This window comes from Saccopteryx leptura, chromosome 2 (assembly GCF_036850995.1).
Source record: "Saccopteryx leptura isolate mSacLep1 chromosome 2, mSacLep1_pri_phased_curated, whole genome shotgun sequence".
Classification (NCBI taxonomy): domain Eukaryota; kingdom Metazoa; phylum Chordata; class Mammalia; order Chiroptera; family Emballonuridae; genus Saccopteryx; species Saccopteryx leptura.
In genome coordinates this window covers 98,920,920-98,938,702 of record NC_089504.1, presented here as the reverse complement: position 1 = coordinate 98,938,702, position 17,783 = coordinate 98,920,920, and the positions used below count along the sequence as shown (strand labels likewise).

The following is a 17,783-nucleotide window of genomic DNA, read 5'->3' as shown; positions in this document are numbered from 1 at the left end:
CTTTCTCTCTCTCACACTTTTCCCCTGTCTTTTTATTCCCCTTTCCTCTCCCCCCTCAAATCAAAGGAAAAATATTTTTTAAAAATTGTATTGAAAGACATTAAAAGAAAACTGTGTAAATGCAGACTACAATAACTGCAAGTAGACTAAGTACTTTTAATGTATCAGTTTTTCCTAGTATGATCTAATAGATTCATTAGAAGTCCAATCAAAAGCCCAGGAAGGCCTGGCCAGGTTGTTCAGTTGGTTACAGCATCACCTTGATATACCAACGTTGTGGGTTTGATCCCCAGTCAGAACACAAAAAAGAATGAAGCAATTAATGCATAAAGAAGTGGAACAACAAATCGATGTGTGTGTGTCTCTCTCTCACTCTCTCTCCATACTCTCTCTCTAAAATAAAAAAAGTAAGAAAATTAAAAATTCCAGGAGAGTTTTTATTAGAACTTGAAGCAGTGAAACACTTAGCTCAGTGGTTCTTAACATAGAGTACCAATATAATTTAGAAGATCTGTAAAGATGAAGAGAAAAAGTACACCTTCTTTTGATAACCTGTAGCTAAAATTCAGCATTTTCTTCAGTCATGAATGTAGACAAGCCACACCATTTTCAGTAGTGCCAGTACATGTTACCATTGCAAGTTACGTATTTTTATAGCAGTCATTGTGACAGATACCTAGAAATTTATGTTCCTCAAAATAACAGTATTCAGTAAACTCACCACTAGATCTTGTTATCGGCTGTGCTAATAACTAAGGTGACTTTTCAATAGGATTTTCATTGTAATCCTAGGTGTTGTTAATGTTCAGGTTTCATGAAGAGGAGCCGCAAAGGAATGAGGCAGCAATATTGCCAGTGGAGGACCCCAATCTCTCCAGGACTGAGGTGACTTGGAGAGATCAGGTATCAAATTTATTAAACAGAAAGCTGTCATCTTGCATAAGAGACTAACAAGCAGAATATAGTGTACAATTTTATTGCTTAGTTTTGTGAAACTGATTAGATTTCTCTTGCCCTTTCTGAGACAAAACACCACACTATCTGCTGTCTGATTTCTGATCTGCAGAAAGCTCCAGTTGGATCATACACCCACATCCTTGGGCCTTCCCTGGACGCGACTGCTTTCAGTCATGAGTGCTTGGCCTCGACCTTCACTTCCTCAGGATGGGAACAGAAAGTCACTCGGTGCTTTGGCTTCCTCAACATCTGCCCCCTTTTGGTTTAACTCATTCTGCAACATTATGGTGTACAAGGAGGCTCGTCCTTTGGAACAACGCAAGTCGCTTCTGCTCTTTCTCCAGACTAAGCAAATACAAAAACATAAAACAGCAATGACAATTAATGTGCTTATTGTAGAAGCTCCTAATAATTGTAAATGTTTAACAGGGTTTAGTTCAGATAATCCATTAGCAACACTACTTAAGAGAAATGCACTAGAAAGCACTTTCATTGTTTTTCTGAGAGTGTCATATATACCTTGTTGCAATTGTTGTATTTCCATTGATATACTATCTTGATTAAGCAAATGTCTTCTAACTTTATCCCAAGGAAAATTAGTCTCATTATATGGATGCAGGGTTACACAAAAGGTAGTAATGTTCCAATCACATTTAAGTTTTATTTGATGTTGTAAGCTTACTAATTGATCTCCCAATAACACTACTGCCTGTTGTAAATCCTCTATTTGACTCTCAGTATGACTATCAATCAATCTTTGGCTATTCTATAAGTTTTCAGTGTTCATGCCAGTTTTGCACAAACTCAGTGTTTTGTGTAGATTGATGAAGAGCAACTGCTGCTGCTGCCGCAGTGGCTGTGATAGCTATAATTCCAATAATAGCAGTGATTAACATACCTATAAAACATTTTCCTCTGCTTAGTATCTTTTTCTAAAGCCTTGTCTATTAAATACATTTCAGGCAAGATTTGCCATTGTCTATGCATCTGAACAGTGATCGAGGCTCCTGTTCTAGCTTTAAGTATATACACAGAATCAACAGATTGATTATAATTAATAGAGGAATTGAGACATATATAAAAAGAACAATTCACACAGGTAATGAGATTAATTGATTCATTCCAGAACACAGGACCAATCATGAACATATAAGGTAGGCCTACACAAGCCTGTATATTATGGGATTCATTGCATGTAAATGTCAATGAACAGTTTCCTGATTGATAAATACGTGAACCTTTCCATGCACTCATATGATCTAAACCTATTCCAATTTTCCATAGATCTGTATGTGTAGGTGCTCCTATAAACTGAGGAGCCGGGGGGAGACAGTCCTCCACCGTGCCATACAATAGGTGCTCCAGTGCTATCGGTAAATATGGTGCTATTTCCTCTTTTCCAGGTTAACGTATGTAAAGAATATTTGGTTCAAGCAGAGCCAACTGGGGCCCAATCAATGATGCTGCCTTAGGAAGTATTAAGACGTACTCTTCCAATTTCTCCTTTACATGTTTACCACATTATCCAACTATCCATACCATTAGCACGCCTTTGCTGACAATTAGGAAGTTTGGGAGCACTATCAGAGGTGCCATTAGATGACTCATTCTGAAAGGTCCACCCTTGTAATATATATAGAATAAGGTGGTGTGACCCATTTTGTATAGTAGATAACAACTCTGTGATTTTATCTTTAAGCAATGATCTCCTGCACTTATACAAACAGGTAACCAATCTGAGCCCACAGTATAATTTGATATAACCTGTCCTTCTTCTTCAGGTCTTAAGGGTATACGGCTGTCAAATGGTCTTGGAAGCCAAACAGAATCATTAACATATACAGAAAAAGGGGTGTCTTTCCAATTAACGGGTCTATTTAAAAAGGATTAGAAATATAAACCCAGAAAGAAGAGTTAGTTCTGCTCACTGTTACAGACACAACAGCCAACATTGCCAGAAACAGACTCCAGGACATTTTTGGAGTCTTGGTCCCAATTAAAACATTTTCTGCCTCCTGGTAAGTATTTTCATTTGCCCCCAGTAGGTGGTTCAGCTTTCTGTGTTGCAGTTGTCTTCATGTTCACTTCTCTGATGACCTCTGGCTCTAGGCTTAGTCTCTCCGTTCTTCTGGTGGCTCAAAGATGTCAAATCTCCCTTTTTTTCACTTCCAGCTCATGCCGAGGCTTCAATCTTCTGGAAGGTATCCACTGGTCTCCCATATCTGTGGGGATAAGAGTAAATCCTCTCCCCCATATTCTGACTCATCCCTTTTTCCATTGCCCATTATCATCTTTCCAATAAATGGGCTGTGATTAATAGTTAAAGGCTGTTTCAAGTGGTGTCTTTCAGCAGCTGTATCAGTGGCATCATTTCTGATGTCTAAAAAATTTAAAGTAAAAAGAGCTCTGGCTAATTGTATCCTGGGGCTTTCTCCCTTATTCCCCCGTTTCTGTTTAACATAGTTTTCACTGTACTATGAGCTCTTTCAACAAAGGCTTGCCCTTGAGGGTTTTAAGGGCTGCCTGTTGTATGTTTAATTTGCCATTGTTAACAAAACTGACAAAATGCAGAGGAAGTGTATGCAGGACCCTTGTCAGTTTTTTGGGTTTTTTTTTTATTTTTCTGAAGTTGGAAACAGGGAGGCAGTCAGACAGCCTCCTGCATGCACCTGACCGAGAGCCACCCAGCATGCCCACCAGGGGGCGATGCTCTGCCCATCTGGGTGTTGCTCTGTTGCAACCAGAGCCATTCTAGCGCCTGAGGTGGAGGCCACAGAGCCATCCTCAGTGCCTGGGCCAGCTTTGCTCCAATGGAGCCTTGGCTGCAGGAGGGGAAGAGAGAGACAGAGAGGAAGGAGAGGGAGAGGGATGGAGAAGCAGATGGGCACTTCTGTGTGCCCTGGCCGGGAATCGAACCTAGGACTCCTGCATGCCAGGCTGATGCTCTACCACTGAGCCAACCGGCCAGGGCCTCCCTTGTCAGTTTTAATGCTCAAAAGGATGCCCATGACAGCAAATGTTTCTAAAAAGTGTTGGATGACATGACGTGTTTGTTCTCCAGTAGCAGGTGTGGCCCATAAAAATCCTGAGAAAGTGTCAATGGAAACATGAACATAGGAGAGTTTCCCAAATGAAGGAATATGGGTCACATCTGTTTGCCAAACCTGATTAGGATGCAAGCTATGAGGATTAACTCCTCCTGTAAAGAGTATAATGGTAAGAGGACTACAGGTGGGGCAAGAGCTCACACTCTTTCGAGCCTGTTGTCTAGTAAGAGAAAATCTTTTGCGTAGGCCAGCAGAATTAAGATAAATGCATGGAAATCTGTAGCTGAGGAAACATTACCTATAAGCAATTGATTAACGATTTGATTACCTGCAGCTAAAGGACCTGGAAAATTAGAATGAGAATTATATAAGCAATATATAGAAGATCAGAATGAGTGTAATATATATATATATATATATATATATATATATATATATATATTTTTTTTTTTTTTTTTTTTTTTTTTTTTTTTTTTGCATTTTTTCCGGAGCTGGAAACGGGGAGGCAGTCAGACAGACTCCTGCATGTGCGCCGACCCTGGACCCACACGATTGCCCACCAGGGGGGCGATTGCTCTTGCCCCCTCTGGGCGCGCTGCTTGTAGCATCAGAGCATCCTAGTGCCTGAAGCAGAGGCCACAAAGCCATCCTCAGCGCCTGGGCCATGTTTGCTCCAACGGAACCTTGGCAGTGGGAGGGGAAGAGAGAGAAAGAGAGGAAGGAGAGGGAGAGGGGTGGAGAAGCAGATGGGCACTTCTCCTGTGTGCCCTGGCTGGGAATCGAACCTGGGACTCCGGCATGCCAGGCTGATACTCTACCACTGAGCCAACCAGCCAGGGCCGCGAATAATATTTTATAAGTCAGAGAAAAGAGAAAAAAGTGTATCATCAACAGAGGATCTAGATAAGGTAACAGTTTCAAGAAATTGAACAGCTTTGGTAGAATGCTGAGTATCAGAAATTATATTAATAGGATCTGCTACATCTGACAATAACATAAGGATGGCAAACAATTCAGCCTTCTGGATGGATTTATAACCTGAGAAACAATGTCGCTGCTGTGGGACAAAATAAGCTGAAAGCCATCTTTATCAGCATCAGTGAAATAAGTGTCACCTTGAACTGGAGAATCTTTAACAATTTTTGGTATAATAAAAGCAGTTCTTTTAAGAAAATCAATGAATTTAGATTTGAGATGATTGTCAATTTGTCCCAAAAAATCAGCAACACCCAAATGCCATTGAAGGTTTTGTTCAAAAGTCATCTTAACTTGGTCTTTGATTCATAGGGACTAACTCCCTTAATTGCCGTGGCCAAAAGATTTCATGTTATACAAAGGGGTGCTAATACCAGCACAAGCCTTAACAGAATCTGTTATATTACCACCATTGGTATGAATGGGATGTAAGGTCCTCTGACATTCGGCATTAGCATTGTCAAAAGCAATTACAAGAAATAACATGTCTCTGAGTCCCCTTGCGGGATTGTTTTAGCTAACAACACATCACAGAGTCTTGCAAGAAAATCAACATTAGGCTCACAGACTCCTTGTTTAACATTAAGAAAGGAAGGCGTCACCTCCCCTGGAGTAGCTATTTTCTGCCAAGCATTTTTACAGCCTAATTTAACTTGTTTCACAACACAATCACTCATCCCACATTGCTGTTGTAAATCAGCAAACCATCCCTGTCCAAAAAGCTCATCTTAACAGGAGGGTTGGCGTTAGCATTCCGATTAGCTTGAATATGAGCCTGATCCTCCTCCAAGTCATAAATTGTAAATATTCCACTTTTGAAAGAACAGTCCAAGCTAACATCTCCCAAAAACAGAAGGAGGACGCGACGGCTAATTATCTTGGTCAGTTTTGAAAGAGTTAATATTACGTCGAACCTCTGTGTCAGAAAGTTTAGACCATAATTTAAAAAGTCGCTCCTTTAATTGTTCAGAAGACAAATGTTCTTCTTCATCAGAGGCCAAATGATCCTTGTCATCCAACAAAGATCTAGGCATTTCACAAGAACTTAAAGGATTTTCATTTTCCTCTGAATTTGACTATAAAGTTTTCAGGGCCATTTTATTTAAAGTACATAAAGACCAGACTTTTAAAAAAAATGGTTTCTCCACACTGATGAGCTCCCCCTAGAGCAGGGGTACCCAAACTATGGCCCGCGGGCCACATGCGGCTCCCTGAGGCCATTTATCCGGCCCCCGCCGCACTTCTGGAAGGGGCACCTCTTTCATTGGTGGTCAGTGAGAGGAGCCTAGTTCCCATGGAAATACTGGTCAGTTTGTTGATTTAAATTTACTTGTTCTTTATTTTAAATATTGTATTTGTTCCCGTTTTGGTTTTTTACTTTAAAATAAGATATGTGCAGTGTGCATAGGGATTTGTTCATAGTTTTTTTTTTATAGTCCAGCCCTCCAACGGTCTGAGGGACAGTGAACTGGCCCCCTGTGTAAAAAGTTTGGGGACCCCTGCCCTAGAGACTTCATTGCTCATCTCCACTGTCCTAAATTAAGTAAATTTTTTCTGTGGGAGTAAAACAATAACAAGGCCTTCTAACTAAATACCATAGTTTGTCTAAAGTTTCTCTCTTAACTTTAACTCCGAAACTATGTACCAATGTCTTAAGCAACTGCGAATAAGCTTCATAGTCACTTGACGGGGAATTCCCCATTGCTCCACTATCCCAGAGTAGGGACTTACCCGTCCACATGAATCCCTCTGGTTTCTTTGGGCTGAAAACCAAAAGCAGTCTCGAAGACTTATTTCCTCTTCATGTCCCTGTTCGGGCACCACTTGTTGTTAATGTTCAGGGTTTCATGAAGAGGAGCCACAAAGGAATGAGGAAGCAACAATACTGCAAGTGGAGGACCCCAATCTCTCCAGGACTGAGGTGCCTTGGAGAGATCAGGTATCCAATGTATTAAGCTGAATTATGTCACCCTGCATAAGAAACTAACAAGCAGAATACAGTGTACAATTTTATTGCTTAGTTTTGCAAAACTGATTAGATTTCTCTTGCCCTTTCTGATCCAAAACACCACACTGTTTGCTGTCTGATTCCTGACCTGCAGAAAGCTCCAGTTGGGCCAAACACCCATGTCCTTGGGCCTTCTTCCCTGGACGTGACTGCTTTCAGTCACAAGTGCTTGGCCTCGACCTTCACTTCCTCAGGATGGGAACAGAAAGTCACTTGGTGCTTTGGCTATCCTCCAGCACTAGGTATACATTTTATGCATTTACAAGCATTGCCCTGAGAAGGGCTCACAGGTCTCAGCAAAATCCCAAAGGGGTCCAATTGGCAGGAGGATTGGCTAGAAGTCCCCGTAGCAGGTGTGAGCACTGGAAGGACACTGCTCTGCAGCTACTACTGGGGCATGAGCGCAGATATTTCTCTGCAGCACTTGGAAGGACAGGTCTGTGGCAGTCCCTTTGTGTGTAAAGGGGCCCCTGGGAGCTAGCCAACTTCCTCCATGTCACACAGTGGGCTGGCACAAGTGAGGACCACTTTATCGACATTAACTGATAACTTGGGAAGCCGGCTCTTTTGCCCACGTGGGTCCCAGCAAAGCTTCCTTCATGAGTCTCCCCAGGTGCTACCACCCAGTCCCCTCTGCTCTCATCTTTCTCATCTCACTGCTCTGGGGTTTCCCCTACTGGGCTGGAGGCTTAAGAAGAACCAAGTGTGGACTCTGGAGCCAGTCATGGGGATGGCATTTACCAGTTGTCTGCTCTTGGGATGCCTTGCCCTCTCTAAACCTCAGTTTTCTTATCTGTACAATGGGGATAATATCACACAACTAACAGAGTAGCTGGGAGGATTGCAAGTGTTTGCTTTTATTATTTTTGTTAGGGTGAAACAAGCCATCACATATAAAAAGTTCCTTTAAAATATTCTATAAGGACATTTTCCCCATAGAAAGATTTAGAAAGCACCACTCCAAGTTCCAAACCATATTGTTATTCTTTATTCTTTCCTCAAACAAGGCATATGAAGTTTAATAGAAAAAGAGAGCTTTTGTGATGTAATCTTTACTTTTGAGGAAAAATTTTATAAAAGCTTTTTTTGTTTTTGTTTTGTTTTGTTTTTTCTTTTGTGAGAGAGAGACAGAAAGAAAAACAAGAAGGGAGAGAGATGAGAGGCATCAACTTGCAGTTGCAGCACCTCACTTGTTCATTCATTGTTTCTCAAACGTGCCTTGACCAGAGATCAGGGGGCTCCAGCCGAGCCAGTAACCCCTTGCTCATGCCAGCAACCTTAGGCTTCAAGCCAGCAATCTTTGGGCTCAAGCCAGTGACCACAGGATTATATCCGTGTTCTCACACTCAAGCTGGCCACCCAGTGCTCAAGGTGGTGAGCTCGTGCTCAAGCTGGTGGCAACCTCTGGGTTTCAAACCTGGGTCCTTAGCATCCCAGGTCAATGTTCTATACACTGTACCTCCACCTGGTCAGGCTATGAAAGTTTTATTTTTAAATGATAATTTTTTTTATAACTCTAACTTAGAAAGTTTGAAATCAGCCGTTTCAATTAACTCCAACGCTAGAGCGTTGGCCTGGCGTGCAGGAGTTCTGGGTTCGATTCCTGGCCAGGGCACACAGGAGAAGCACCCATCTGCTTCTCCACCCCTCCCCCTCTCCTTCCTCTCTGTCTTTCTCTTCCTCTCCCGCATCCAGGGCTCCATTGGAGTGGAGATGGCACTAGAATGGCTCTGGTTGCAACAGAGCAATGCCCCAGATGGGCAGAGCATCATCCCCTGGTGGGCATGCCGGGAGGATCCCAGTCGGGTGCATGCAGGAGTCTGTTTGTCTCCCTGTTTCCAACTTCAGAAAAATTTTTAAAAAAATTTAAAAAAAATTAAATCCAACACAGTAAAATTTGAGAATGCATGTGGTCAAATGCCAGGTGGCTATACTCCATATGGCCCTTGGGTAGGAGCAACTTTGTGTATGGACAGTGTTTTCTGTACACTTTTTGTGTTTCTGGGAGAAATATCATATATCCATGTTAAGGGAAGGCTCAGATGCCATCTAAAAATCTCCATTAACTATTGTTTTTAACCTGAAATGTCTAAATTTTATACTAATATCCTAACAGCAAAAACTGTTATGATACAACTTCATTTTCTTTTTCTAGCATCACTAAAAAAACATCTGAATCCCATTAAGTGGATATTATTTTATCATTAATCTGATAAATATTTCTATCCAAAAACATAGATGAATCCTGAAATGCTTCAAAGCTAACAGAATTATTCACAAATAATGGTTTTTAAACAGGTGAGATGGCAAAAACAATTGTAAAACACAATAATTTATCACTTGGGGAAAAAACATGCAGAGCAAAAAATAATATGCATAAAAGAATTAAGGTATGAAAATAGACAACAGTCAAGTTAAATCGGGTAAAGCCACTTTATTTCCCTTCATAATAACCACTTGTATTAATAAGAAATGATTATATGAAATAAACTCAAGTTTGAAAGGTACTCAGTTCTTCAGAAGTTCACTATACTCAGGTTAGGTTCTCAGAGAAACTTAAGAACTCTAAAGGGAAAGTGATGATTTGCTGTAGTGTGTTTTATAAAGAAAACAAACATAGCACAATTGCTCATATTTGATGTATGATTACATCAGGGGCTGTGCCATCCTTGTCTTCATGCTAACATAATAATTTGGGTTTATGACATACTCAAATCTTGCCTCAGTATTTGTGCCTAATGTAATGCCACATTAACCTATAGCTCATTGTTTGTCCTGCCAACAAAACAGCATTAAAGAGAAATTACAAAATGTTTCAGCTTATGTTTTTAAAAGTTATGTATATATGTACGTATATTTTTCCTCCAGGTAGAATCTTTTATTTTCTTCTTTTCCAAGTGAGAGGAGAAGAGATAAAGAGACAGACTTCCACATGCACCCCAACTGAGATCTACCTGGCAACCTCATCTGGGGCTGATGCTCTGCCCATCTGGGGCCATGCTCACAACCCAGCTATTTTTAGCACCCGAGGCACTGAGTGCATCATCCTCAGTGACCAGGATGATGCACTCGAACCAATCAAGCCATGGCTGCTGGAGGGGAAGAGAGAGAGAGAGAGAGAGAAGTGAGAGGGGGAGGAATCAAGAAACAGGTGGACACTTCTCCTGTGTGCCCTGACTGGTAATCAAACCCCAGACATCCACATGCCTGGCTGGTGCTCTGCCACTGAGCCAATTAGCCAGGGTCAGGTAGAATCTTAGAAATCTGGAATTTCCCACAGCTGGGGAAAACATAATTGACTTAGTCCTCCAAATCTAAGCAAGACAATCTGAGTGTTTTCTGGCTCATGACTTCCTTCTAAAACTACTTAAATCTACCCCGCCCCATAAGTTGAACAGAATTCGAGAGACTTCTTGGGATAGCTACAACTTGTTGGTAATGCATTTGGACTTAGATTCTTTAGCACTTTCAAATTCAGTTTACACACCACTATATATAAGTGGTATCTTTTCAGGTGTGAACTAGGTTAAAGCTTCCTCAACATAGAAAAAGCAAGTTTGTTTGCTGCTTATATCTCACCCTTTAACACATCATAATGAACTCTGGTCCCTGGAATGGAAAAGATAGTGAGTTACAAATCTCCCTGGAGATGGACTTCCAGCCCTCCTTGTTCTTCCCAAGTGGGCAGCCCCAATCAGCCCCAATACCAGTAGTTACCAGTGTGTAAAGTACACAATCACCTGGTGAGCCTCCTTGGCCTCTGCACCAGTGAGAACATCTGGACTTGGAAGGACCCGAGGGTACCTGAGAATCTTTCCCAAAAAGAACAGTGAGCCCTGGAGCTAGTCTGGAGCTCCAATATCCACTGTTCCCAGTGGCCCATCGAGGGCTCTGAGAACTTTCTAAATACCTATGCCACCTCCTCGCTCTTCTGAAGGCATGAGCATTCTTCTGCGTGCAGACTGCCAGTCAGGTTTTCACTGATTTGGACCCCAGTTTTAAACTTTGCCAAGTTTTCTGGAACACTGGCCAGTTTCCAACTCTCAGACACACACCCAGTGGAGAGGAGGTAATAACCTCTTATTATCTACAGAACATTTCAAGCTTGTATACCCAGCATGCAAGATGGGCCAGTAACCTTTGCACAATTCTCCCGCTCCATGTCATTCGCCCCTACCTTTATTTGCCCCTGAAAGAGCAAGTGCAGAAGGCACCCAGTGTGTGCATGTCTGCGCTACCCATGTGGTTCCACACTTGGCACTGCTGTGCACACCACAAGCTTGAATAACCACAACAGACCTGGCAGTTTAATTCCATTACCCTCAAGGCCCAATCTGATGTGAATTGGGTTAAAAGAGAACAGAGGTGATTTCTAATGTCTTATCTGTTCCAAAAACTTATGCATTCTAAGGATAGAATACAGTTATATTTTTGGCAGAAGAAAGTCAAAATGGCACATAATGCCGTTCTTGGCTAATTTATTCACAGTGCGCACACAGAGGTTTTATACCTAGCCATTAGCAGAGTCCATAGTTAAACACTTTTATTTTTATTTCTAGGCTTCCTTTCCTATTGCAAAACATGTTGTGAATTATTTCAAAGTATTGGTTTATATTCATTGTATTAACTCAGAGATCTTTAATGGACAAAACTAGATTTGGGTGGTGCCTTTAAAATTATTCCACAGTGTTGAAAAATTCACATTACATTCATAATCAGATAGTAACAGTGAAAGAACTGTTTGATATTAATTTTAGTGCTGCAATACAAGAAATTATGGCTCATAAATTAAAACTATTATTAGGGGTTACATTTGGCATAAATTTAAAACACTCATTCTTCTTACACTCAAATTATCCCTCATGTTCCCTGTGGTTGAGTGGTTTCATGCTGGTAGTTGAAGAGAGAAGACTTTATTTTTTTTAGAACATAGCATTGTACGATAGCTTCCATATTTTCAAATAAAATTTGAAATTATAAAATAATATATTCTAAATACTAAAATGCAAATGGCAGAGAATATTTAATTAAGCAAGAACTTGTTGATAAAAAGTTTCTTTCATAGTGACCATGTTTTAAACTTTTAGATAATCTGTAACTTCTACACACAAAATGAAATATAAAAAGTCTTCCACTTGGAGCAGCAATCAATGGCTTTGGAAAGAGGAACCCAATGAAGAAAATCCATGAAATCAAAAGTTGACTCTTTGAAAAGCTCAATAACACTGATAAGCCAGGCTAGCTTTGAACAAAAAGAGAAAGAATGCAAATTACTAATATCTGAAATTAAATAGAAGATATCACTATAGATACCATGAACATTTAAAAGATAATAAAAGAATTATATAAAAATACTTTATATCCACAAATTTGATAATCTAGATGAAATGGGCCAATTTCTTGAAAAATACAACCTGCCAAATTCACACAAGAAGAAAGACAGTCTGAATAGGCCAATATCTATTAAAGAATTTGAAAATATTATTCAAATAATTATTTGAATAACAGAAAGCACCAGGCCAGGTGGCTTCACAGATGAATTCTACCAAACATTTAAGGGAGAAATCATATCAATACCTTATAATCCCTTACAGAAGACTGAAGCAGAGGGGGGGCTTACTAACTTGCTCTATGAGGCCAGCACTACCCTAATACCAAAACCAGACACAGATATTAAAATAAATTTACATCCCACTATCTCTCATGAATGTAGATGCAAAATCCTAAACAAAATATTAGTAAATCAAATCCAACATACAATATATACACACACACACACACACACACACACACACACACACACACACTGAACAAGTGGAATTTAATAAAGAAATGCAAGGTTGATTAAACATTTAAAAATCAGTTAACATAATCCATAACATATCAATAGAAGCATTTGACAATACTCAACATCCATGCAGAATAAAACCTCTTAGTAAAAGGGGAATAGAGGCCCCGGCCAGTTGGTACAGTGGTAGAGCATCAGCCCAGCATGTGGATGTCCCAGGTTTGATTCCTGGTTAGGGTACACAGGAGAAGCAACCACCTGCTTCTCCACCCCTCCCCCTCTTGCTTCTCTCTTTCTCTCTCTTCCCCTCCTGCAGCCCTAGTTTGACTGGAGAGAGTTGACCCAGGTGCTGAGGATGGTTCCATGGCCTCCATCTCAGGCACTAAGAAAGCTCAGCTGGAGCAACAAAGCAATGGCCCCGGATGGGCAGAGCATCGCCCCCTAGCAGGCTTGCCGGGTGGATCCTAATCAGGGCACATGCAGGAGTTTGTCTCTGCCTCCCCTCCTCTCACTGAATTAAAAAGAAAAAAATTAACTTCCAATTATGTTGTTCCTGATTGGGGGGAGGGTAAACATTATTCTTCAGAGAGAGGACAATCCAGGAAACAGATTTACAACATTAAATAAGCTATTGAAACCTTGACATTTTCTTATTGTGATTATATTACTTCCTCTCCCAAAAGGTCTTGAAATTCATAAAGAAATAGATTCACAAGGATAATTCTAAAGCAGAGAGCTCCTATCTTCTTCTATTTTGCCTCTTAGTATGGAAGAACAGAACTGCCCACAAAATAACATCTAGAAAACAGAATTCTAACTTGAAACCTACACTCAAACTCTGTTCCCGACTTCCACTCAGGAGGTCAGCTCCATATAACACTCGTTCTGTTGAAGACACAGAGATCTAGAAGGAAGCCAAAGTAATTGTTTACATTTCTAAAATATCAGGTTTTAGGTCATATTTTTTAATTAAAAAAATGTTTCCATTGATTTGAGAAAGGAAGGAAGAGAGAGAGAGAGAGAGAAGCACCAACTTGTTGTTCCACTTAGTTGTGTCTTCATTGGATGCTTCTTGTGTGTGCCCTTACTGGGGATCAAACGGAACCCATGACCTTGGCTTGCTGGGATGAAGCTCTACCTACCCAGCCAGGGCTCACATCATACTTTAAAGGATGCAGTCCATTCAACTTGTTTTATCTTCAAAAGGACATAGACTGTTGTGTGTGTGTGTGTGTGGGGGGGGGGAGGGTCCTTGGTCTTAGCCATTTAGAAACAATTTTCTCTGTGTGCAGAATCCCCCTGACTTAAAATTTCTTATTGACTAAAAAGATTCACATCAAAATGTGTATAGTCTCTGAGATGTCCGATGCTTCAAGCAAATCCTGTTCCTTGAGAGGATGTCTGATGACAAAACTTCACCCAGTCTGGCCCCTGACTGACTGATTCACTGATGAGAACCAGCTGGGAATACAACAAAAATGTCATTGGGCTGTTTGGGAAGAAGATCTTTACTAGTTTAAAAAATTTACATACAGTCCTCATTAATTTCTTTTAAATGCTTGGGAATATTTCATTTTTGTTAAAGATGTATCTGAAAAGATTGAGTTTTCTAACACTTCTTTTCTTTTCTTTTTTTAGGTGGTTGGAGGGGAAATAGTGAGGCAGACTCCCGCATGCACCCAGACAAGGCAACCCCTATCTGGGGCCAATGCTCAAGTACCAAGCTACTTTTAGCACCTGAGGGTGACAGGCTGGAACCAACTGAGCTATCCTCAGTGTCCAGGGACACGCTCGAACCAACTGAGTCACTGACTGCAGGAGGGGAAGATGAAGAGAAGTGGGGAGAGAGAGCGAGGAGAAACAGATGGTTGCTTCTCCTGTGTGTTCTGACCACTTCTCCTGTGTGTTCTGACCGGGAATCAAACCTAGGACGTCCATATGCCTGGCCGAGGCTCTATTCATGAGCCACTGGCCAGGGCCTCAATAATAAAAGGCTAGCTATCCAAAAGCTTGAGCAGTCTGATGTTCAGCATTTCTCATTCATAGCCTAAATCCACCCTGATGGCCAACTCCTCCGTAGAAGTTTTCAAATGGTGGGGCAGGACCTCTCTCTTAACTCAGTCATAACAGATTTCAAATACATGTTTGACATACCTTGCTTGTACACACATACATACACTTCCCAAATAGTCAGGAGTTAATGAAAACTTGAATTGGTCAAATTAGCTAACCTAGACCACAGTGTCATTCACCATTACTTCTGCTACAAATGACAGTGTCAAAATGAGATCAACAAGAACTTATCAATTGCAATTTGTGTAGATTCTATGAATCTTTGAGAACTATCAATATGCATATTTGTGTTGATCAAGAACTCTTAACATTTTAAAGTACTTTAAAAAGGTCCTAACAGTGCAAATTTACATAAGCAGTTTAATTTACTGAATATTGAATAACAATTGCTAAAGGCATCTAAATAAAAAGAGGCTGAAAAATGAAACCTAGCACTGACATTTGAAGAGTCAGCCAGACACCCTAACAGACCAACACATACAATTTATTTTTGTAATTTTATTTATTGATTGATTGTTAGAGAGAAAGGAAGAGAGGAAGAGAGAAAGAGAAAGAGAGAGAAACATCAGTTTGTTGTTCCACTCATTTATGCATTTGTTGGTTGATTCTTGTACGTGCTCTGACCAGCAACCTGCCAGCTTGGTGTAACAGAGGATGCTTTAACCAACTGAGCTACCAGGCCGGGGCCTCACCCATCTAATTTAGATGCAATCGTCTGCATGGATACTGAGACACAGAGCACCTCAAGGCAAGCGAGTCCTAAAAAGGATAGTGTGCATGTGATACCTCCATGGATTTTAGGGAATAAAATGCAAACAGAAAATAAAGAAATATCAAAAAAACTGAAACAACTGATCTTGCCAATATCCTGTGGTTACAGCTAGGGAGGCAGAAAGGCAAAAGGACCCTCTGCTTTTCTTATGGAAAGGATTTCTAAAGCCACGTTTGCTTTAAGTAAAATGACCTCCAGTGGTTTTTTAATCTTCCTTCAGAGTAAGTAGTTTGTTGAATTATTCTACAGTTTATCTGTACAGCCAAATCATTTAGTCCTAGTTGTTTTTAATTTCTCGGCAAAATGACAAGAGCGCTATTGCAGGACCTATGGATTCGATTTTATGTAAATGTCCCATTTTAATTAATTCATGAGGGTTGTTGCACAAAGCTAAATTCAAATTGTACCTGAAATACAGAGCAGCATTTATGTAGAGGGTAGGTAGGCTCATTTTTAGGAGGGATACACACAATTTGGCATTAAACGAGTGACTACTAAATGATAACGGCATATAATCATCACAGCCTCCCCCGCTCCTGTGATGAGTGCGTGGGAGCGTACCTTTATTTGAAATGCTTTTCGCTTGGCCGCAAAATTCCCCGCGAGGGCGGAGTTGGGTCCCAAGAGCCAAGTCCGGATGGATGCCCAGCACCTAGGTCCGTTTCCGAACAAGCCCACTAACACTTTCCTGAAAAGCACACTGGCTCTTCCTATTGCCCACGCCCTGATTTTTACAAAAATTCTTGAGGGGCGTGTGGTTGGGAGGGAGGATGAGGTGGACTTTCCTAAAATTCTTCAAGGAAAGAAAAGCTTTGTGACGGCGATATCCAAATGAATGACTGTTAACCTTTTTTTCGATTTCAAGATTAAAATGTCATGAGCTCGGCGGAATGGATCCGGCAGCATCGCTGAGTCAGACTCGGAGTGCCGGTCCCGGTCCCGGGTGCGCGGGCCGTCGCTGAGCCCCCGAGTCAGAGCGCCCCGGACCGCAGCGCGGACGCCCGCGCCCTCGTGCACGAACCCGGGCGGCAGGCTGTGCGCCTTCGCAGTGTCTGTGTCTCCCGAGGGGCCGGGTCTCCCGGAGCCCTGCGGCGCCCGCGGAGGGTCGAGGCTCCCCCCGCACCCTGCGGGGCAGCACCCGCCGCCGCGCCCCGTCCTGCCGCCGAGTCACACACTCACCGGACCGCGAAGACACACAGGACCTCACGCAGGTTCTCATCCTCGCACGCGGTCCTCTCGCTGGTCCCTCTTCGCGTCTCAGCACACGCGTGCGAACTGCAGGTGTCCCGACCACTGGAGCTTTTCCCACGCGTGTCCTACACAGCGCTTGGATCCACCTCAAAGTCACACAGGCTTTGCTTGGTTAGCCAGATCCTTGTGCGCAACCCTAGCTTAGCGCTGCGCTGGGACTTGAAGATGTTTTATCTTTTTAATTTTAATTTTTATGATTTATTTAGAAAATTAAATTTAACGTGGTGTCATTGATCAGTAAGAGTACACACAAGTTTCAGGTGAAGATCTCCATAGCATTTGAACTGTTGATTGTATTGTGTGCCCATCACCCAAAGTCAAATCATTTTCTGTCCGTGTATTTTTACCTCTTCACACCGCTTCTCTCCCCACCCTCTCTCCCCCGTAACCACTTCACTTTTATCTAAGTCCATGAGTCTCAGTTTTATATCTCACCTACGTGTGAAATCATATAGTTCTTAGCTTTTTCTGATTTACTTATTTCACAAAAAAAAATTTTTAATGCCCCGTTTTCAGAACCACCCAGGACCCCTCCAGGACTACGGTGGACAACACGAGCACGCGAGCTGAGCGGCCGGCACATGTCCGGAAAGGCGCGCGACTCACCGGGCTCCCCGGCGGCCCCTGGGCTCCCGGGCTGCGCGGACAAAAGGAACAGCAGCTTGAGAAGGGCCCCCAGGACAGCGTGCATGCTCACGGCGCCGGGTCTCCGCTCCCTCTCTGCAAAGCCAAAGCGGTCCGGAGCGGCTCGGTTTGCGCGGGCCGGGTGGAGCCCTTCTCCGGTCCTGGTCTCCGCCCCGCCCCCGCAGCCGCGGGGCCGCGCCCCCACCTGAGGCCACGCCCATCCCGCCGCCGCCGCTCCCGTCTGTCCGGCTCCGCGCGGCCTGGCGCCCCTGGCGGTAGTCGGAGGAA

At 42.2% G+C, this 17,783-nt stretch overlaps 1 protein-coding gene across 1 annotated transcript in view; it reads right to left on the bottom strand.

Annotated features, from left to right (window-relative positions):
- LOC136391462 (contactin-associated protein-like 3) overlaps positions 1-17,583 on the bottom strand; it is a 120,257-nt gene extending 102,674 nt beyond the window's left edge. The window contains 1 exon segment of the mRNA XM_066363148.1: positions 17,478-17,583. Within this exon segment, the coding sequence (XP_066219245.1) occupies positions 17,478-17,562 (85 nt within the window). The 5' untranslated portion in view covers positions 17,563-17,583.
- Positions 17,584-17,783: the final 200 nt, after the last annotated feature.